At 39.2% G+C, this 24,570-nt stretch overlaps 1 protein-coding gene across 1 annotated transcript in view; it reads right to left on the bottom strand.

The window, feature by feature from the left end:
• The window catches only part of SBF2 (SET binding factor 2), a 233,149-nt gene that overhangs the window by 126,323 nt on the left and 82,256 nt on the right, over positions 1 to 24,570 (bottom strand). The window contains 1 exon segment of the mRNA XM_050974804.1: positions 6,112 to 6,249. Within this exon segment, the coding sequence (XP_050830761.1) occupies positions 6,112 to 6,249 (138 nt within the window).

Genomic DNA, 24,570 nt, shown 5'->3' with positions numbered 1-24,570 from the left:
TAGTAATGCACAGTAAGGAGCCTATCAACTAAAAAAAAAAGATAAGGATCAAAGACAGAAAATGACCTGAAGATCATAAACTTATCAAATGGAGTAATCTGGAGGTTCTATGACAGGTCAGCTTGTTCACTCCCTATGCACTACTGACACTTCAGAGAACAAATGTGGTAGGGGAGAGCTTGCAATGCACCTTCCAGCATTACACAAAACTGACCCCACCACAATCTATTAGATGTTCACCATTTAATACCCTCACTTTGAAAACCTCCAGAAGGTTCTGATATGGATTATCACACAAAAACACTGAAAGCACTTTGGAACCAAAGTAACCTCACATCTACACTGTGCACATTTCAGTGCAGCCTTCCACCAAAATGTCTCTCTGGAAAATGTGCAAATGACCACAATGTCTCTCTCTAGGATGTGCAAGCTCCAGAGGATCTGGGAAGCCCACGATGATGCCACTGAGTTGCCCTGCTGGAAGATCAATAATCAATTGCATGAAGTAACTGCTTTTACTGTGCTAACCTTACCCCTGAGGAATGGGAAAGAACTGCAGCACCAGGTCCTTAGCAAGAACTCTGCAGAAGCAAACATCATTCCAGAGCTACCCAACCTTTCCGAATTTTCCCAAAGGCAGCTATCCTGACCCATGAATTCACACACCCCTAAACTAAGGTGAGAAAACTGCAGACACCTATGACACACAGGCAGAACTAAAGGCAAAAGTCAAATCTAAGAATGCTGCAATTCATGCCCTATTTTAACTCATTACAATGTTTTGATAAATAATATAGAACAACATATGTAGACATACACCAAGGCAAAATTCTTCACACACGGATTGTTTTGGCTAATTAAAACATTTAATGCCTTTGGATTGCATATGGGGAAATGCATTGCAAAGCCTTCCAGTGAATTGCTGAATTAGGGTTATACTGCTGCTGGAAAGTCAGCTGAATCTGATCTCTACTGACAAAGAAATGCCTCTGCTGAAAAGATAGCATCTCCTTGTCCTGTGAGCTGAACTTGGGGCCTCTGTTCAGCAACACAGGAGTTAAGAGGACAAGGTGACCTTTACCCAACAGAAGTTTTTGTACCCTGAAAAAGCAGGAGTTCAGCCTGGGGATGTGTGTGCAAATGCACGAGCCAGGGGATGAACAGGGCAGGAGAAATTATTGCCAGAGTTATTAAGATGGAAATATGATTTCCTCTGTACAACTGCTCTCAACTTTAAATTCTGATGGTTATCTTAAATGTATAAAAGGACATTAAAATACAAGTCTGTTTCTTATATAGAAAATTATCTGCAATCTGGCCTTTACACCAGACTAGAAAGGAAATAAGGCATTATTTAAATCTCTATACAATGTCACAACAGCCATTTTTCAGTAGATTCAGGAAGATGATGATGCAACATACTAAACATTGCTCTTAAAACTGGGGGGCTTTTTACACAAAATGTGCTTTGGGGCATTGACTCTATGAAGAAACTTTCAGAATAAATTCAGCATTTGGGATACTAACAATTATTAAACTTCATTTTAGGAAGAACATGCTCATTTAATATCCAAAGGGGGAGTCAGATTTCCCACACAAAACAGGTACAGCTGAACTGAGTGTTCTCAGCTCCTGGTAAAACACCAGTGACTCACTGAGCAGCACATGCCTGAGCACAGCAGCATCACCAACTCTCCAGTCTTTGCTGGAAAATCACAACTTTTTGAAGCACAATCATTTTGTTGGCAGTTTTTCCCTTGACTCAGGAAATATCTATGAATGTTGTGAATCTGCCATTTTATGGTTTGGGATTTTTACAAGTTCTTTTTCCTCCTATTGCAAGGGAGGGCAGAGAGAGGAAGAGAATGTGAATGGCAGGAAACAAGAGAGCTGTGAATTATTACTTATGTCCATTTTCCACAGCAATAGATTTAATCCTATATTTGTGATTGCAATATTTTAACACACACACACTTGAGACAACACACAAGCATGAGACAATCTTGCAATAAGATTGTTACAAACAAATGTTTGGGGTGTTGGGCTGATCTCACTGAGCAGATTTTCTGTAATGTAAGAAATGCAGTTGCACAGGCTCAATTGCTGGCATAAATCATCCTCTAATTTGTTGATGGTGGGGTTGGCAAGAGAGGGCAAATTTCTTTCCAAGTGCAAAGCAATGTACAAATTGACCATTATGGTCCTAAATTATCTGAGTCAACATTTTTTAAGAAAGATTCTATCTGTGGTGCTCTTCCAAACATTGTTAATATAAATTCTAACTGTGTAACTGGTAAGAAGCACAACTGAGGTCACTAGAAGTATCTGCTGAGTCAAAAGTATTAAATCAAGTCCTTGTCTGCTAAGTGGTAACAGCAGAAATTGCTGTTAGAAATGAGAACCTCATTTTAGCAAACTGTGCACACTGCACAAAACTAAACATGTTAATGTATGTCCATATATGCATACAAATATATACTCTGTATGATTAATAAAGCTACAAACAGAGAAACTGAGTTTTATGGGTGAATTCTGTAGGTGTAAGCGATGATTCTTCTGAACACCTTTTGGCTACTCAACAGCTTCTGGCTTCAGCTGCCAGAAAAATAAACTAAGTAGATTTTTTTTTTTTGGTTGATAGAACAAGGTTTCTCCAAATCAATGACATTGCAAATGGATTTCACACCTATGAGGTTTCAAGTCCACAGAAGCAATCAAAATACAGCAATGGGACATAACACACCTCCACATCCTCCCAGCCCCTCCAAAAAAACCAACCAAGTTTGAAGGCACTGTGAGAGGAAGGGAAACAGAGATCTTTTGACTTACTCTCCTCTCCTAATTGCTGCAGGCACATGGCAGTGAATGAGGCACCCAGCTCTGTTTGCCAGAGCATCTGACTAGCACCTTAAGCCAGCCAGAAAGGTGGATACAGCCAAGCACATGCTGGGAACACAAGAAGCTGGAAGGACCAAGAACCAGAGCAGCATCTCAGATCTGTTTACACTCATGTGGGAACTTGAGGTGGGAGAGAAACCTTGCACACAGAACTGCTCTGCAACATGCTCAGGATGCCTCTGAACGACAGCAGATTTATCACTGCTACTTGAACTGCCTCTAGAAGTGTCTACACACAACCCAATCTGTTCTGCTCTTAAGGCCAAACTTTCTAATGCTTCATTTTAAACTCAGATGAGGAATATATCCTCATTTAGCTTTAGCAAACATTACTGGGACAAATAAGTGAGACTAGCATACTAAACCAGAACAACCCAGGAAGGGCTCCATGGCAAAGCTGTGTCACCTGACATCACAGAGCACCAAGTGAGCTCCATTCCCCTGCTCAATGGAGTGTGTTCATCTCACCTGTGCCTACAGATAGGTAGTATGAGTCAGACTGAAGTTAACAACCATCTTTTTTTATATTATCACACCTTTCTGAGAGCTGAATGCTAATCAAACTGACCAGCACCCATGCAGGTAATAAATTCTGGGTCAGTCAGAACTGCAGCAATGCAAAGGATGATTCATAGATGCCATCAAAGAAAACAGCATCATATTTTCTGGCCAGGGGTAAATAGCTGAAAATAGGCCATCAGCTGATTGATCACTAGAGCCTGTGCTTTCCCCTGGAAAACTTGTTATGACATGCAACTGCCAAGAGGCTACACTGAATCCAGGACTTTCAGAGACAGCAGGGAGGATCCCTTTCCCCTGCAGACTGTAGAGTTTGTACAGCTGCTATATTAACCTCACACCCCAGGTTATCATGGTATCTCCTATGTATTCCATCTGAGTGCAAACTCCTCACACTTCTGGTAGCATTTTTTTACAAATTATCCTGTAGCAAACAACTGAAGCAGGGATGAAGGGAACCAAAACAACAGAAGTCTTCTTGACTTGAGTCCTCCCTTGAGTCTTCTCAGACTCAACTGTGTCTAAAGGGCTTGCATTATTATGCAGAAGCTTCCAAAAAGGTTTGATGGTTCTCTTGGAGCATTTTGAGAGATGAGGTTTTTTTCAACTCCCAGTTTAATTAACCACAGAAACTTCACAGTGGTTGATTCCTTTTTTTTTCTTTTTTGTGAAGATGATTCTGCCAAGCCAAACATCTCATCTGCTGCTCTGGCTGAATTCTGACCAGCCTCATGTATCAGCAAGGTCTACCTGGTGAAGGCTACTGGGAAAGAAGTGGTTTTGTGGGTTTTTTATTGAAATTTAATCTTCCTTTTGTCTCATTAAGTTATATCAGTCAGTTAAGGAAAAACTGACCTGTATTTATCTGTGCAAAGCACTGTCTAGATTTCATTTCAAGTCCTGGGCATGATGTTTCACAGATTATTTAATGAAGCATGCATCTGAATGGTTAAATCACTATTACTGCCATAGCCCAATGCTGGGTGGGCTCAGGTTTCATTACAGATTGTACACGTGCTGGATTCCTGTCTAATGACCATGAAACAGGGCACGTTCAATTATTCTCTTTGGGCTTCAGAAAGAAACAGGAAGTTTTGCTATAAACAATGCAGTCATAGAATAAATTTCACCACAGCAAGTTCATCTGAAAAATATGCATTCTTTACAACACAGCCAGGAATGGCATTATGAGAACCAACATCCTGCTGCACTCAGTTTTTTTATTGTTTTTTACTTTGGGTTATTTTGCATTAATACTTAGGCGATATAGGGAAAAAAAAGAGTTTTAGTTAATACTGGATGTTTTGTGATGAGCATTACTTCAAAGATGTGGATAGGGAATCAAAAGCAGCTGCTAGAAACCACAGGATAAATAACAAGTTTGCTAAATTTAGTTTATGTTATGAAATACATAGAGTGGAGAAAGAGTCAGCCATTGTAAATTTTTATCAGCTGGGAAAGAATTACTATAGAATATTTCACTCTCTACTTATAAAATAAAGGAAATATGACAGACAGTAAATTTCTAAAAGGAATGTGTCAGCTGATCTACACTAAAGCTTAAGATTAAAATACATCTAATATTGGAGTACATTTCTGCTTTCAAATCCTTCTAGAAGTTCACAAAAACATCCAACTAAACTGTAGCACTAATGAAATGAGAATAACTATTATTCTCTGGCTTCCAACTGTTCCCAGAAAAAACACCCCATTATTATTATTACTACAACACATCTTCCAATTATTCTACGAACAGGGTAATCTTTCAACTCCGGTAATAAATGAACATAGTGCTCTTGGATTATTAAAAACATTTCCCTAAAATAATCAATAATGATACAGTTCTTCCCTAAAAGAACAAGAAATTACTTTACTCAGCTATTTATTTAATCTCAGCTAATTCCTTTATGCTTAGTGCCAAGGTTTTACTTATTTTTTTAATTTTCACGTAGGAAAGAAGATATTTCAAAACATAACAATGGCAGTCTGCAATTACATATTGGATTAGGTTTTCCCTAGGTTCTAGATTCTAAAGATTTCAAGCATTAAGTCACAGCAGATATTCTGAGAAGCACTTTACATCAAATGGGAAACAAAATGTCTATTTTTGAAAGACTGAGGTTGCCAAAAAAAAAAGGAAATACCTTTTAAAAAACAAACAGTGCCAAGTAGCTGACACCTCAAATCTGACCCAACTGAAAACTGAATAATTATTCCATCAGTTTTTTAAATCTTGCCAATAAATGCAGTTACAGAAATATGGATGCACACTGCAGCATCCTTTGGGAGTGCAGATCTGTTCTGACAGAGCAGGCCAGCAGAGGGAGCAGAAGTTAATAAACCTTCTCCTAGAGTAAGGCTGGGATTCATTCATCCAAGCTATGCCAAACATGAAAGGAAATGAAAGGAACACCATATTGCTTATCCCATTTGAAAAGGAAAATGTGCTGGAGAAAAAGACATTCTATGATGTGTTTTGGCTGGGATTTTTTTGTTTGTTTGTTTCATAGCAGATGAAAACTCCAAACACACAAAAAAGTGCCTCAAGCTCACCTTTTGCAAAAACACATGGATTTCTGTAGGACAGGAAAATGAACCCTTAGCAGGAACAGCAAAATATTTTCTCAAGTTGCTCTCTATGACACGGATCCACTGTTTGTAGGCAATTTCTGTTCCTTGCTGTAAATCTCTTACCTGCAGGTTAATCTCTGCCTCATAGAAAGTCAGGCAGGAGCAGTAGTGCCTCTCTGAGTCAATGTCAGTCAAAACCACCACGAAGAATGTTGGCTGTTTCCTCTCCTTGGAGAGCTGCCATCCTCCAGGCTGGCAAAACTAAGGGAGCAAAGAGACAGACACAGGTGAGCAGTGGCACCAGTTGTTTTCAGAAATATGAAAAATATTTCAGCATTATCAAGGATCATTTTGTTTAAAGTGAACACATGCAGGGCTGCAAAATTTGAAGAAAATGGGGAAAACCCAATATGTCTTGAACTTGGTAAGACTGAGAAAAATTTAGCTCTGTAAACATTAAGGGAGAGAATAAACACTATAAAAAGAAAATTTATTCCTTTAAATACAGTCAGCATTTAAGAGCATCTTTGTGGTGTTGAACAGGAAATAACAGGAATAAATTGACACATTAAGCAGATTTCCCTTGGATAAAAGGTTAGAATTTGAAGCTAAAACACTTCGAGTCTTAAAACATCTCTATATTTTTAATTTATTTCACTAATAATTTATCTAATCAAACATAGATATATATCATTTGCACCTTCTTGCAAAATGGGAAGTGAGTTCAGTACTCACTCCTAAAAAGAATATTATAGAACAATATTTTTCACCTATTTATTACTTCTGTCAACTTCATTGTAAACATTTGAAATTTTACATGCACAAGCAGCATGAACAAACAGAGAACTACAGCTCAACAGCAAAGTGGAAATGGTGAGGTTTTTTTCCTTTTTAAATGAATACTCTCTAATGCAAGAGTGTGCTGAAATTCAGGGATCAGTTGGCTGGAGATACCTGAGATGGCCTTTATGGCCATCTGAGATGGCCTTACCCCTCCTTTCTTTTACTGAAGGTTTACATCCAAAAAACCCCAAATTAATTATAGTATTTAATACTTAATAGTAAAATGATAAACCTAGAGTTTAGACAAAAAAGCAATAACTCTTACATGTATTAAGAGTAATAACAATAATAAAAACCCACAATAAATTCCTAGAATTGTTAAACAATGCAGATACCAAAGGAACCAAACAGATAGGAGAAAATCTCAAGTTTCTAGAATTGCTTCATTTCTCTAGACAGATGTTAAAGACTGAAGGAGCATGAAGAGTAACTTGTAAACAAACATTTTCTACAGATTCATCTTTAGAACCTCTACCATAAAACCTGGGTAGTCTTAGGTGAACACCAATTAAAACTTTGCCTCTGATATGCAGTTTCTTTTATGATCCTGGGAAAATCTTCAAAACCAAAGTTTTCTCATGTCACATTCTTCAAATTCTAGATAGTCAGCTTAACACTTGTAAGTCTGTATCCTTAGAAGTCCTAAGCACTCCCTTCTACATCTGAGAATAACTGCTCTGAACATCAAAAAGTACTCTGTGAAAAGACATCCTAGTCATTCCAAGTTAAGCATCCAGTATTAGTCCATGATTTTGATAATACAGGCCTAATCTCCTTTTGTTTTTCATCCCATGTCAGTTAAAAACTAGAAGATACTGCTGTTAATCTTGCAGGACTGCTATAAAGATAATGTAATATGGCAAATATATACATGCATTATAACAAAAACATCATTAAAAGGTTTAACACTAAAAAAATCATTAAAAGTTCTCTATGAATTGCAGAGTTTGAGGGGTGTCAGTGTAATAAATGAAGCCTGGAATTCACAGTTCAACAAGATAACCCCCAAAACTGTGAATAGCTCTTTGCTCAACAAATATGAGCCAAAATGCAAAGAATGCAGCAAGAGCCTAATAATAAATAAAATCTTTCCATGATACGCCATTAAAACCAAATTATTCCTACAAGGTAGCTCAAATTAAGAATGTTCATGCAGCTCAGGCTTCTTAAGGTCCAAACACTCGAGTTTACAATCTCAATACTCCTTCAGATTTGCCCAGTCTCCCAGCTCTCCCAGGAGCTCCTTGCTGCTGCCACTGCCTTTCAGCTTTGCAGGTGATGCCCATCTCACACCTGGAAACAGCAACCTCAGATTTTTGAGAGTCTGGAATTCCTGGACAAAGCCCCACTCTGCCCATTCTAAAGGCACAGAAGTGCTTTGGTATTGTTTGAAAACAATTCTTTCTATTGGGAAAATGCATTATTAGCAGGTCTGCTGCACAAAATCTATTCCAACATCTGCCCTATAAACTGGGAAATGCAAAGGGAAGCCCTACAGCTAAACTTTGAACCACCAGAGGAGACTTTGGATCTGGTCAAGATGCTGTCAATAGCAACCTCTCAATCAATGTAGGTGTAAAACCTACTCATATCACAGGTGAGAGTTCTCCCCGATTTCCAAGTGATCTTGTGTACAAAATGATGCCTCAGGCTTTAGCTGTTATGTTTTTCAGGTTCTGTACTACTTTGGTGTGTAGTTCATATTAGGGGATGGTGAGCTCTCTTCACAGAGTAGGGAGACAAAACAATTCCTTCTCTAGCTGGGGACCGAGGACCAACGATCCAAATCTCAGGCCCAAGAGCACAAACAAGGTGGGCCGAAGGGAGAAAACCAAGAAGGATGGGACTTCATGGGCTGAAGCTGTAACTGGACAATTAACTCCAATGTGCAAATGGACCAGAACTTATAGAAGGGACCCCGTGCCCGGTCGTGCATTTTGTGACCATTTTGGTTCATCTTGGGTGTAGCCCTGGCTGGGCTCTTGTGCTGCCCAAGGTGCATCCATTGATGCCTTGTAATAAATCCCTACTTTATTCTTTAACCCCATTTAGCCTTTGTTTTAGGTCAGCCTTCATCAGGCATCCAAACTTTCTAGATTGAACTATTTTACTAGAAAACAACAATTAGTGATTGCTGAGGAAAACAGCTGAAGTAGAGTACATCCACTGGCTACACAGAGAGCCTGTGTTTTCAACTAAATTAGAAGGAATTTATAAATAAAGAGATTGAGGACAAAGACAACAGGCTCCCCCAAGAGATTAAACAATGACTGTTTCTCAGTTTCCTTAAAATAAGGTAATAAATATTAGCGCAATATTTGAAACGCCAGCAACATTGAGGAGAACTTTCCAAACCAGTATAAATACAAGTTACCCTCCAGGATGATTACCAGCACTCTCTGGCTACTAAGAACAAGAAAATGTTTCCATACCAAACCAGATGCTTTACCAAAACAGACAAAAGCATCGTTGTGAATACAAGCCAAAGGTCATGTGGCTTCTCAGTAAACAAGAAAAACCCCAACAGTTTAAGAACCAACACCCTTCCATATTGTTTCACTTATTTGCCAGAATTCTTGGAAGCAGACTGAACTCCTATCAAAGGCAGTGAAAATGAGAACAAAGCAGAATGTCCAACTTACAGTTTGTAAGAACAAGCCCGATGCTGGGCGAGTGCTTCCAACAGACCCCATGTTAGAACTGACTGCCTTCTAAAATTTGCTGCAGAGATGCAGAAATTGCACTGAAGAATATGCAACACATCTTACACTGCAGGTGCTGAAATTACACTTTATGCATTGTCTGAAACTGCAGGTGCCCGCTGAAGCAAAGAACTTTCTCTCAATTATTACCACAAATGCCTTCAGACTAAACAAGAAACCAGACAGATTTGAAAATGACGCATGGCGGTTTAAACCAGTGTGACTGGGTTTGTTACCTTCAAAAAATTTGTATGTCATCACCACAAGCCTTCTTGCTAAAGTCTAGACGTGATTAATCAGTTTAAAAGTGACATTTCTTTCTTCTGACTTTTATAAGCTAAACACATCATCTTTGCTTGATGCATAGATTTGTTCTCTCTCTCTAACCTAGAGCTACAGCTGTGCTGCTACTGGCTGCCTTGTCCCTCTCTCTTGAAATAAATCATTTGCATAAATCAGCATATCCCCTAGAAATACTGTACACAGCTTTGGTGTCCAGAATCCTAGACATCCTGAATGGGAGGGGACAGGTTGTGAAGTAGATCCTCACTTGAAAAAGGACATTGAGATGCTGGACTTTATCCAAAGATGGGCTTGAACACCCAGTGGTTTGAGGCCATGACAATTTCCCCAAGGAGCACTTAAAAGTCTGTTGAAAAATTGAAGAAAATGTTGAAATTGTCCCAATTTCTATTAAAGCACTGGAGGAAGTAGGCTTCTTGGATACTGTGAATATAAAGGTTAAATATCATGATAATGAACATTAATTCTAGAGTGTTCAAGTTTCATTAAAGAAAAAGTTCAGTCCTTTGTATCCTTACCACAGTAAAACTGTAATACCTGTATCTCAGAAATTTGATCAGAAATTACCCAACTGCTGAACTGCACATTAGAAATTCATCATTTTCTTCTGACCTTGCAGCCCGAGCACAACCAAGTCCACAACAAAAACTCAAATCAATATTCTAGCTGGGTCTGTGCAGCCACAGACTGCTCCCTCTGCACTTTACATTGTTTGCTGTAGCAATGAGCTGCTCAGCTTTCTATCAGAAATCCAGCACCTCTGATGGCATGACTGAGGGAGAAAGGGAAAAAAGGTTGTTCAGAAAGTTTACAACATGAAACATTCTTTGCAAGTCATCCTTTGAAAGCATTTTGGGAAGGGCTTACGCAGAGCAGTAGACAAGCTCTGTGACAGAATCCTGCACTTGAAAAATTATATTTAAGACATTTTCTCACACTGTATTTTTTCCTTCAAAATATATTTGTGCACTTGCTCCTCGTCAAATAAAATCCAAAGCTATCTAGGATGCACATGAAACAGAAAACACTTGAACTCCATTGACAAAACTTGAATTAAAAGATCCCAAAATGATTTTAAAACTTAAAACATCTGACAGAGATAACCACTTTCCTTTCTAATACAACTCTTTCACCAAGCATTGAATTCTCCCTTGAATCACTCTGGGCACAAAGATTCATTTTATTAAGGCTGCTTCTGTAGACTCTTACTATTCAAGTAACCGTGCTTTGTTTTTAACATGTATCATCATCATCTTTCCTGCAAACCTCCCTAAAAATAAAGAACCATGTTCTGGACATTATGTGAAGGAAGTTTGTTCCATCTGGACTTGCATGACCTAGCACCAGCTGCTGAGTATTTCACCATTTCTCCGTTCACTTATGTATGGAATTTTGGCAAAGGGAATTTTCTTTCTCAGATGCATACCTCTACTTAAAACAAAACAATTACAATGCTCACTGGCATGATAAAAAAAGCAATGTTATGAAGCTGTAAATATGAAGAAACGCCTAGAGCTTTTGGATATTCTGGATGTAAACAAAACACAAAATATAGACTGAATTTTGTAACAGCTTCCTGCCTTTCAATATCTTGTATCTAAGAAACCATGTATTTATCCTTATCCTGGTCTAAAATAAAATCAGGATAAAATACCAGCACTTCAAATACAATCCAAATTATTTCTAGGTAAAAGCCCATTTGCAGTGTTGCAGAATATTCTGGTGATCAACTGTAAACAATTAAACTCACTCACAAACAAAACAATAGCTTTTAATCCTAAAGCTCTACAGGAATAAAAAAATTAAGGCCTTTTTAAAATTTCTATCTTGGAATGAACTGAAATGCAGCATTCTCCAAGAGGAACCTTTACATAATCACCTTGAGGCACCTGTGAGCAGTGCTGCCTGTGAATTACATATATTACAAGTGAACAATCCTTCCATCTCTGCCCAGGTGCTGAGGACATTTCCACCTCAGCTCCTCACTCAAACCCTTAAAGCCATGTAAAAACAGACACTAAGAAACATTTCCCTCCAGAGAAAAGATCCTCAACCACACTCTTGATCTTCCAAAGGCTGAAAGTTGCTGGAAGATCTCCCAGTGGTACTAATCCTGCACGAGGGACAGACCAGGGATTCTCTCATTGGAGCTGCACATTGAAGTGATCCTCAATAACCAGATGCTCAAGCTTGCCACAGAGACCCTGCAGCAAAGTTCCACAAAGCAAGAAAACCTAAAATATGCAGGAACATCTCAATTAAAACCAGTTGATTCATCCTCCAAAGTCAAAGACAGAAAAGGCTTTTTCTGAAATTCACCAAGGTTAACCTCCCCTCCACACCAGTAAATGTGTGTAATAATAATGGGTGCACATCTACACATGCACTTGGGAAAAAACCCATCAGTTTACAAGTTCATCGCTTTGCCTTTTAAAACCTTGTACCATTGTGTAATATTAAACACCTTTCCTCAATGAGCTGCTACAATGAAAACTCAAATTGGTAAAAAGCATTTGTGCAGCAACTGTACTCCTAGTTTATCTTCTGGGAAAAAAAAATACAAAAAACAAACTGAACTGGCTTTTAGAAAGAAAACTACACCCACTGGGAAAACAGTTCCTTCTTGTGTTTTCAGAACACTTAGTATTGCCATTCCAGTGGCTTATTTAAAACAACAACAACAAAAAGCTGTCAAATACTCTTCTGACCATTTCTGAACAAAACCAGGCCAGTCTACAGAAATGGTGATTTATGAGTAAGTACTGCAAGCTAATGCCTTTATTTCAGAAATAGTACAGGATTAATAATGGCATTGAATGGGGTTTTCTTCACAAAACAAACTTCCAACATCTCCATTCTAATGAAGTTTAGTAAGAATGTGGAATTGGCAGGCTTGTGCAAATAATTTTTTATTTTTTTAACCTATTTAACCAGTGGTCCATCCTGTTGCTTTCAGCCAAGTGTTAGCAAGATAATCTTCTGGAAATTTAAAAATTCTGAGACCCTTGGACCCAGAATCTTTTCTTATCACACTCACCCAGAGTAAAACCCAACACTGCTCTGAGCTTCCTCAGATAGCTGTGGACAACCACCAGGAATTCTCAGATGTACATCAGTATGGCAACCCAAATATCCATACATTTGGTGTCTGGAGCACATACTTTACACCAGAGAATTTTAGGTACTTAAAAAAAAAAAAAAAAAAAACACAAACCAACATACATTTTCAACTTCATCAAACAGGTAAAAAGTCACCAATTTAAACTTGGGTCTTGCACCTGAAATTCAGGAACACAGGGCCTGCCTTCAGAACTCCTTTTACAAAGCAATCCTTGCTGGTCAGCAATAATTGCTGCCTATGGTACCACAGGTCAAAGGAATAAGAGAAGTCTGGAAATTAATTGTTCAACATGAAAGCAGAAAAGACAATTTACAACACAGCAATAAACCCAACTAAGACATGAGTTTAGCAATTTATACTTCAGTCACAGGCTAGTGAATACAGAATAATTCAGTTCTAGTGATGTACTGTGTTTGTTATAGACATAAAGACAGTATGGAAGGAGAATTTCTATATTTAGAATACTTAAAGAAGGACTATAAAAGGATAACACTATCAAAGAAACTGATTCCTTGTATTCAATGCTTGGGTTTTAATTTTCATCACAAAGTAGATAAAGAAGCATCTGTGTCCCTCTTAACCTTTTCAACAATGATTTTTCAGCAGTGGTTTTGAAGATGCATTGTGACATGATACTAATAGTTAATTCATTTGGGAAGGGTCTTTTGCTTGTTTTTTTGTTTTGGGGCTTGGTTTTATTCCTATTTGTAATGACCCCTGACCTTCTAAAAGATCAGTAGTCATCTGAAGTAGACAAGCCTAGAAATACAGTTTCTATTTAAAAACATAATTGAGCATTTTATGCACAATTATCAGTGAAGCACGAAATATTAACCTTGCCTATTGCACTCCTTTTGCTCCTCTTCTCTCTCTCCTTCCTTCTTCTTTTTCTCTTTTGGCAGTAGTAGCCCTGTTACAACAGCAGCTATAAACATATCCCAGTCTTCAGTGACTTCCCAACTCATTTACTAGATAAAGAGTAAACTAGCTTTAAAATACATACAGCATGTGCAATTATTGCATTGGTTGAAGGTCAAAAAAACCAAAATATAGCAGGGTAATTAACATACATCACTCAACAATTACAACTGGCCCTCAGTAAGCAATTTACAGGAACATAAATTTTTATTTATGTTAATGATTAATACTACTCCAGGTCAATGTTCTATAAAATACTACCACAATACACAAAGTCCTCATTATCTGATTTTTACCACTCACACCTGCACAATCAGACACTAAACCACACTGATAACACCATGCTACAGTTGGGAGATAGTCTGCTGCTCTCTAGCAATCATAAAAAAGCACAAGCAGCTTTGTGCTAATGTATGTTGGGATTTTTGTATCCATCATCTTCTAACTCCTTAGAATAATGTGCCAGAGATGGGTTCAAGTCTCAACACTGAGAAAGAAGCACATGGGAGTTGGGGGCAGTGTGTGTAAGCACATGGCAGTGCTGTGTACACTGGAAAGAACACTGATGTGACCTGACAGAGACCCAACCATCAAAAGGCCTGGGACTGCTGCAGCAAAATAGACTTAAGAGACTCAAAAGAGATGCCAACAGCCTCAAGATGGCAGAATACAGAACAGGAAGTCTTGAAACAGGCAAATTAATTTGATGTCAGGATTTGCTCTTAAATTAGCAGAAATTCAACTGGAACAAACACTTGTGGAGCAAATACAAAAAGGGTAATACATACCTGAAACTCCCTAAGAAAAAGTGCTCAGTGCAAAATGATAACCAATTTCTTTTTTAAGTATATCCCTTCATGATGCAACTGGAGAAGTTTAAAAGGTTTGGCACTGGCCTTGCCCAGCAGGAGCCTCTGTAGCCATGTCAGGGATGGAAGGTCTGAAGGGAGGGCGCTCCTAAAATCTCCACCTCGTCACCCACAGCCATTCCCAGCAGCAGCACACCTGACACTGCTCCATCAGCCCCAGATCCACAGGGATGCAAGGCAAGACAGAACTCCACCAGCTCCCAAAAGCTTGACTCAGCCAGGAAAAGTTACATTAAAAATAAACAAAGGAAACTATAGAAAGGGCAGTACATTGCCGGTCTGTTAATTTTGGGAATTTAACAATACTTCTTATATGAGTCATATTATTGTTTCCCGCTTAAGGTCACAAATGATTTCCCCTTTTGCAGGTGTGAGTTTCTACAAGGAAACAGAAAAATATATAAACATAGAAAAATTAAATGTGACAAAAAAATCTCACCGAGAAACATCTTAAATAAGTGAAAGACTGGGCTGGGAGCTAAAATAAAAAATACCAAACAACTTGATTGCAGTATGAACATATTGCACCAATGAAGTTCTGTACACTGGTTGCTTCTTCTGAATTCTACATTTCCAAAGTGCTAATTAAGAAAAATATGGAATGTATTTCCTGTCAGCATTCTCACCAGGAACACAGTCAAACGTAGCATGAAAAGACAGCTGAAAAGTTTGGTGCTTTCCACTGGGTTTCAGTTTCCTGTGCAGAGAACTGGGTCAACAACATGAGACATACTTGTCCTCTCTTCCCACAACACTGGGGCCTGTATTCTTACTGTCACATAAGCAGTGGGCATTAGTGCTGGCCTGCACTACAGGATATCTCTCAGGGCTGTGGCAGGAGAGCGTGTCTGCCAAAAGCCCCAGTGTAAACAAAAAGCCTTTGTGCCACTGCAGATGCTTCCATGTGCACAGCTGGCATGGCAGGAAACAGCTACTTGGAGCAAGAGACTATTTCCTCCAGGTAGGCTTGCTGAATTGAGCAGTTTCTGCAGTACAAGATTCCAAAACTCATCAGTATGAAGCTGAGGAAGTTTGTGCTTCCAAGCCCCTATCTATTCATGGCAGCCACTTTTCCTCCCTTCTGGCAGCTCTCCAGCAAACTCCACGTCTGGACAACATGCTAAACTGGAGTTTTGCACAACCACCACAGGACTGCAGCTCTGCAGCTTGCATGTGCTCTGATCTCCACTCTATGGCAATTAAAACAGAGCATCCCAAGTTTTCAAGGGGGAGCAGACTTCTGATGCAAGAAGCTACTGGAACAAAAAAAAAAATTAGACAATGCGAGCACCTCTGATAAAAGTCAGGATTTTCAAGCAAACTGGCTCAAGCAACTTGCATGCAGCAGAAAAGAACTGAGGAGTTCTTTACCACTAAACTCACTATTCCAAAAAGAGGAATTCCCAGAGGCCCAGACACCAAAGACATAATTTTTATGCTTTAAGAGGGTAAAATAGAATGTCCATAGGAAATTACTGACTAGCTCAGCACAACAGTCGACTCAGGTAAATGAGCAGAATGTAATTTAAAGCTGCATCAGAGCCAAAATCAAGATACAAACAGAATGATGACTGACATGTTTCTGTAAAAAACAAGGCATTAAAATGTTTTTTTGGGTAGGGTAACAGCAATACAATGCAGCTAAAAAATACAATCATAAGTATACCTGGACTTTTTTCTTTCTTAAAAGTGATTTGATGCTTTGTGGCAATTATGTTTGAAAAACACATTCCACAGATTAAAGACAAGCCTGCTGAGGGACTGGAAAAGATAACCCATCTTGGTTACCAGTGACACACATCAGGAAAGGCACCTCTACTGAAGAAGCATTATCTAATACCCAGCCCTGCTCCCAGCTAAAAAGCCTCATCCTGTCCCATGTGTTCTAATTGGGCAGGCACAGACCTGCCAGAAAAATCACTTTGGAACATGGTGTAGAGAATACAAAGAGTTTTCCAAGTAAGACAAAAAAAAAGCCCCAACACTTGTGGTGGAAAACAAATGTCATGCCATGAGTTTAAAAGAGCTCAGCTTTTGGAGTTCAGTGCAGAGAGTTGAGAAACACATGATAGAGTGGTTATTTGTAGATAAGGTGTTTGCTAGATAAGTGTTCAGAATTCATTATCATAAAAATTCAAATCTCTAAATAAGGTCTCATACTCTAGTCAGGGAAGGGGATGGAAAATAGAGTCAGGTTATCAGGGTAAGCATTATGCTCTCCTCAGCTGGAGCTGGAGTCCTTCAAGTAAAACTGAACAGCTTTTGGAAGAAATTCTTTTGTCCATGTGTGTCAGCACAAATCAGCTCAGACCCATGAGGGACCTGGAAATCTGTACATGAAACCTCTTGCTCTAGAATTCCAGGGGCTGGACGTGCTCATCACACTCAAAGCTTTCCATTATTACACAGCTATAATCAGATCTCATACTTCAGAGCTTCAGCCACTCAGGCATAGAGATTTAGACAGCACTTCCACCTGGATACCTAATTGGACATCTGAGTTTTTGCAAGAGAGCCAGTGGCAGCCATCCAGCACTTCATGGGGCTGGCAGGTACTTACAGAGAGGTCTGGCTGGCCTGTCTCGCTTGTGTGACTAAAAACTGCATGCCAAATCAAGGGCTGAGATGGAAATTTCTACCAAATCAAGCTGAGAGGGATTCAGGGATTTATTTTACTTGCTTGTTCTCCTTTGTAGCATATGGCACGTTAGCATCATCAGTGTAATCAATTCCCTTAAGCTCAGGAGATGCTCTGGTTTCATCCTAATCTCAAGAACACTATCAAATTGGACAGGACTGAAACTAGCTGGAATAACTAGAATTGTTGGACATTGTATCACAAATCAGTGGTGCTAATTAATGGACTCTGGTCAGACTAAATAAGCTGATGTATCACATATGGTCTCCTCTGTGGAGCCAAAAAAGGGGGGGGGGGAAGTTTTTAAAAATAAACTGAAATGTTTTAAAAAGAAAGCAAACTTCACTGCTTGTGTGCAACATATCCAAAACATTATATCATTTCATACCATAAAATTTAGTTCTTGGAAAGATTTGAGTAGGATTGTATATGAAGGAATAAATATTTTTCAAGTGGATTGGTAGGGATTAGATAATTCTATCTTGTCTTCATAATTTAATGCAAAATAATTGCTCAAATTATACTTGCAAAAGGGTTTACTGCATATAAACACCACTAATTGGGGATTAATTAAAACAATGCCATGTGAAGAGAATTGAAAAATGTAAGTTGGTAACTTCACTGCTCAGAAAAACCATGCATTTCCCCCTCTGTCCCAAGTGGGTTAACAAGTGCAGACAAAATATAAGCACTGCACTTCAGCTGCATCAAAGTGCCCTCTGCAGGGACAGGATGCCCAGAAAGGGCCTTCTCTCCACCTCTTTACTGGTGGGAGAATTCCAGTCCCTTCTATCCAAAGGGACCTGGGCTGCCCTTATTGGTCTTTGAAACTAAACATGACTGAACAGCAACAATTACAGATCCTCCCATAAAATACAGGGAGCAGAAATAGAAACCACATCTTTATCATCTAAATTGCACAAGAGAGGGGAAAATACATTATTGTTATTATTATGCATGTCAAATTATTGCCAAATAATTACTACACAATAGAAGAGGCTATTGAAGAGTAGGAATTAATATATGGAAAATTACATTGTAAATATCACAATCTCATTGAAAAAAATGAAATAACCAACATGTTTCCTTCCCCAAATTAATCAAATGTTAGTGGTACTCTTATATATAAAAATAGAAACACCAGTCAACCATGGGGGGTTCCCTTCTATTGTCCCACAAGCTTACAGAGGAAATAGAAATATTTCAAGGCATTTGTAATGTCTTACATACTTTGAATAAAGTAAAGAGCCAAAACACTTAACAGTACTGAATTTTATTCCAAATTATACCCAAGAGGAAGCCATCTGCAGGAAAAATAAAAAGTAAGACAAGAAAAAAAACCCCACTCTTTTGCCTTGGACATCACTTGTGCAATACAGCTATCCAAAAGGACAGCATGTTCTTTTAAAAGAATGACTACTTATTCCTTCATGATACAGGCAACACAAAAATCACCTGAAAATGTTTGGGATTTTTCTTAACAACTAAAAATAAATTCTGCATTGGTTCAGTGAAACACTGAACTACTTTTGACTCTCCTATTGTTCTCCTCATCTAAAACAAAATATTAATATACTGGCAAAAGCCATCTTTAGAAGAATTTGAAACTGTCTGAAGTTACCCAGAACCACTGCTGCTATGGTCTGGTTTGAAAGGAGACTGAACCCCGAGGTCTAAAATGCATCAGGAGTTCAAGATGGACACCTACAGCACCACAAAAACTCTGAAGCCTTTGCTTTAATCACCAGAAAACGGCTGGTAACATTTCAACAGAAAAACAACATACAGCTTAGCAATAGGCTCACAGTAACACTAAATCCAAGCTAGTAAAACTAAAATTTGCTTTGTGAGGAAGGCTGGAAGTCGGAGACACAGACGGTGGGACGGCGAGCGCGGCGTAAGCGCCGACGATGACAACATCTCAGACATGATGGTCCTGTCTGAGCAGCAAGGATGCAGAGCTGCCTACAAATATTAGCACAGTCATTCCTTTGTCTCAGGAGAAATGATACAAGATGAGCAGAAATACCCCAGTGCAGGCAGCACTTCCTGGTGCATCAATGTTTCCTACATTCCTGAGTCTCCCAAATATGAAACAGATCATACGAAAGAAAAATAACACGAAAAGTATTCGCTGTAAACTCCAAACAAATTAAGTGAAAATTTGAAAATAACTCTGTAGTACTGGACAAACACTGAAAGAGTAATAGATGAGCTTTGACAATGTGTGTATGGGTTACATTAGAAAAAAAAATAAACCAAAAAACAAGCAAACACCCCCCCCCCTTTTCAACAGTTGCATACCAGGAAACATGTGTTGACCTCCGACACTTGAACAGCAAACAACAGTGTCCTACGCACAACCTCCAGCAGCACAGAAAAGAAGGAATCTTTCAGAGTAATCAGGGATTCAAGGACCCTGTAAAACATTACAAAAATTTCCTGCTATTTCTACTTTTCGTAGTCAACACCATGCGACTTCAGAACTCCTTCCCTTTCTCCCAAGAAGGTGCAGCAGGCAGTAGGTGCTTTCTCAGATGGCTCTGGCCCACACAGATGAACTCAGACTGCCAGAATGGTTTTTTGATTATGCACAGATTTGCACCAAAATAGAAACCAACAGACTGTTCTTCACAAAAGAGTATTTCCTACCCCCCAGGAATATGTCCTTAAAAATCTCAGCTGCTACAGCTTGAAAACACTGCTGTAGAGCTCAAATCATAAACACAGGCCTACACATTGCTGCAGTGGTCAGAAAGTCACTGCACTTCAATTTGCAAACTACATTTCACCCAGAATGAATTCTTCATGTAAAGCCAGAACTATGCCTTAATTTTTTTTAACTGAGCTCAATTCTTGAATTTGTCACAGAATCCCAGAATATTCTGAGTTGGGAGGGACCCACAAGGATGATGGAGCCCAGCTGCTGGCCCTGCACAGGACATCCCCAGGAGTCCCCTCTGTGCCTGGGAGCATTGTCCAAGCACTCCTGAGCTCTGCCAGGCTGGTGCTGTGAGCACTGCCCTGGGAGCTGCTCAGTGCCCAAACACCCTCTGGGGGAAGAACCTTCTCCTGATATCCAACCCAAACCTCCCCTGAATCAATTCAGGCAAATCCCTCGGGTCCTGTCACTGGTCACCAGAGAGCAGAGATCAGTGCCTGCCCCTCCTCTTCCCCTAAGGAGGAATCTGTAGCTGCAGTGAGGTCTCCCCTCAGTCTCCTCCAGGCTGAGCAGCCCAAGTGACCTCATGCCACTTCCCCTTCAGGCCCTTCACCATCCTCCCCTGGTCCCTCATCCTGATTGAAGACAAAGGCAAAGAATGCATTAAACACTTCTGCCTTGCCCATGGCCCTGTTTGCAGTGACCATCCTCATCCTGTAATGGGCCAGTTATTTTGCCTATCGCTGTTAATCTATTTTTAAAAACTCTTCTTATTGTCCCCCACAGCTCTGGCCAGCTTCAACTCCAGCTGAGCTCTGGCCACAAGAATTTTCTGCCTGCAGTGGCCAGCAGCACCACTGTATTCTTCCCAGGTCACCTGGCCTGGCTTCCACTCTGCACACTGCTCCCTTTTCCCACCTTATTTCCTAGAGAAGATCCTGCTCAGCCAAGCCAGTTTTCTGCCTCATCTGCTTGACTTGTGACATTTGGGAATTGCTGCTCCATTGCTCTTTAGGAGGTGATGTTTAAAAAGTGACCAGAATCAATTCACATATAAAGAAGTTCTCATCAGCTTCAACAAAGGAAAGGCAAAGTCCTTCACCTGGGGAGGGATTTTTCAATAGGAAACCATACAAGTACATTTGTGGACTTACTTGTTGCTGTGCAGTGATTTTTAAAGACCTAGTTTTTACTTTCTGTTCCCTGCAGATATGGAAAGGAATCCACTACAGCAAACAAAGATTAGCTGACACAAGAGCCTACTCAAAATGTTTGTAGCCTTTCCCAAGAAATTACTGCAACCTACTACATTATCAAAATTCTGAACTCTCATCTCTTCTCATAATGAAAACAGAAAATATTTCATTGGTATTACCATGGAAGAACTGACACATTTTAAAAACATTCCTCCATATATCTGTTTTTCTAAAAAAAATTAAAATTAAACAGTGAAGCACAAGAAAAGTGACTTCAGCGGATGAGCACCGGATACAGGAAAGAAAAACATACCACAATACCAGAACAAAATGAGGCAGAGGGAACAGAGAGATCAGTTCTACCAGAATCTAGACAACATTTTCTGGAACTGTAGGTTATGGGAGAGCTCACAGACTGGAGCTCTTCATTTGTAAACCACAGCTAAGCAGCACCTCCCAGTCACAGAAGCTGCTATAAAGCATCACATGGAACAGCAAGGCTGTGAACAGCCCCCTCCAGGCTGCCAGGCACAGGACTGACATCCCCTGCTCTCCATGCACCAGCTGATTCTGATAACTCACCCTTCAAAACCAGTGAGCTAAAAAGCAACACTAGGGGAAAAGGGAAAGGTCAAAGACATGTCATCTATTTCATACCTTTAATCCAAAAAAACCCAAAGCAATGTACAAAGATCTATGAACATTTCAGAGTAAGAGCTGGATATATAAACATGTGTACAGACTGAGTGGCAGACCAAAACTTGAGTCACTATCCACAGACTTTCAGTTGGTATTCCCACCCTCATCCAAGAAAATGTAATTTTCTGCCATAGCTGACCACCGACTCTTCCTGTCACCGCTGACTCACATCTTTTTGACCCATTCTTCACTTACCTCTGACACTAAAATTTCTTTATCTTGTACCATTTCCTTTATAACCTCTAATAAAGATCTTTCTTTTATATTCTATTTATAATTACCTTAGTTCTTCAGTGCTTTAGTTCTTGAGGAACTAAAGCACTTTAATTTGAACTGATTCTCTTAAAAATCCTGCTCAGCAACTTTCTTTGCTTCCATTACATCAGCTCCTTTGCAGAATCCTTTCTTGTGTTATCTTTTGGACAGCCATGCTAAGATTTTAAAACCTAGACCAAGAATTTACTTACCCCTTTCACAAACCCTTACACTTGTTCACACTTAAGAATAACCTATTTTTTTGATGCAGGTCTTCATTTTCTTAATTTTCTTCTTTTGTAGCCATCTGGAAAGCTCAAGAACTCTCTCTTCACAACCTTTTCCAATTCAATTCAGCTTGAGTTTCAACAGTGCTCACTTTGATCAGAGACTTTGGAGGCATCTCATTTATGAAGAGCAACTAATGTGCCCTTGTTGAAACCTTTTCCTCAATTCAGGAATTTCAAAACTGTTTTAAAGCTGGACACAACACACTTCCAAGAAAGCTGCTGAAAAAAATGTAGGGAGAGCATCATTACTCCAGAAAGAAATACAAGGGAAAAAAAACTGGATAACACTCCTACTTTTGCATGGACAGGTCTTGAGTGCCTAAAATGGGTGTATCTCAATTTTTTGTCTCACTGAAAGCTACCATTCCAGAAAACATTCCCCCAAAAGCACAAAGAGACAGCAATGCTGTAGCCATAACTAGTCCTGAGGGAATTGCCATCTTTTCCCTCTACTATTTTAAATTTGATGTTTCTTTGCATATATTGAGTACCCTACCCCAAAGAGTCTCAGAGATGAGCAATTCCTTAACAGAATTCTCATCTTGTAGAAGTGAAATTGGTATGCTGCAGAAGAAAAACCAGAAAATCTCCTAAAGACAAAATCTTAACAATAAGCAACAAATGCCATCACATTTTGTACTTCTTCAGCTGCAGACTACAAGACACAGAGCTTCCAACACACGGTAGTAACAAAATCATGAACAATTTAAACTGCCTGATGCTGGACACGTCTGCAAACCCATCTCCACCAAACTGGCAGAGCACAGTGTGACTCGTGACTGTGCCTGAAGCACTGACCACACACACCCTGTACCCAGAACAGCAGTGATTCCAGCCTCTGGAATGACAGGAGGGGATCTGAACAATCCTTCCCCTGCCCTGGTGACTCTGCTTTCAGTGAGCTGCATTTGTGCCAAGCTAAATCCTTCAAGGCTTTTCTAGTTTAGGAACACCTGCTTAATATTCTTGGGTGAAATAAGTCAGATCTTCACTAACATCTTTAATTTCTATTTTTAGAGGTTTTTCCCTAATTATTTTATTTTCTTGATGGTAAAAACATAACAAATATTCCAGCACTGAGAATGTGGCATATTCTATAGAGTGTTCACAGCTACCAGTGCAGTGGCAGCAGCTCAAAAAAAAAATACCCCAGGTCTTCTTTCTCTAAACTAAAATGAATCCATTTCTACATTATTTAATTGAAATCCCCAGACACAGTGATGTTTAAAGCATGACAGCCAATAAATGTGGTTATAATTAAAAGTAGAGAGTTGCTCTTCTGATCTCAATATTCTTCAAATCCACTTTTTCCTCAAAACAACCATTCTACTACCCTTTTTCTCCTTTTGCTTCCAACTGCTCAGCACCAGCCAGCTTACACAGCAAATCAAGCAGTGCTTGAAGGGTAAAGTAAAAAGTACAGCAGCAAACAAAGATCAGGAACAATGTGTTGTTTATAACAGAGTAGAAAAGGAGAAAATTGCAAAAATAGCTACTCTGGTCTACAAAGGATTTAAATTAGGAATGAAACAAAAAAAAGGGAATATTTACACTGATAGGGGGTCTTCCAAGTTTTAACAGTTAACTGTCCACAGTGAAGTAGAAACTTTATAGCTGAGGGAGAAAGTGATGTATAGAATGATAACTCTTTTGATATTGTGAGTTACCTAGGCACCTTAAAAAAGTGTCCAGAATTAATGACAGCTTGCAACTCAACATTTTGCAAAACAAGTTACTAGAAGGAAAAAAAATGCTAAACAGAAAGCCTGGATCATATCCTTGTTTCTATAAACCCCATGACTTGCTAACAGCTGTGTAATTACCAGACACATTTCATGAGTGAAATGCAGATTTAATGATGCATTTTGTGATTTGATGCCAACATTCTCAGGATTAAAAAGCTGTGAATCTTCAAGTAACATTAAATGTATCTTCAGTATATATTTAAAAGTTGCACCATAATACTTCCCCTTTACTTAACATTTTCAATAATCAACTTTGCATGCAAAGTGTCATCGACCTACTGCACTACTTAAATGCAACAAGAACTGTTTTCAATTGCTCTAATGGCTTACACTACTCTAAA

Source organism: Serinus canaria, chromosome 5, assembly GCF_022539315.1.
Source record: "Serinus canaria isolate serCan28SL12 chromosome 5, serCan2020, whole genome shotgun sequence".
Taxonomy (NCBI): Eukaryota; Metazoa; Chordata; class Aves; order Passeriformes; family Fringillidae; genus Serinus; species Serinus canaria.
Note: the sequence above shows the minus strand (reverse complement) of the source record. Positions and strands in the feature narration are given on the sequence as shown.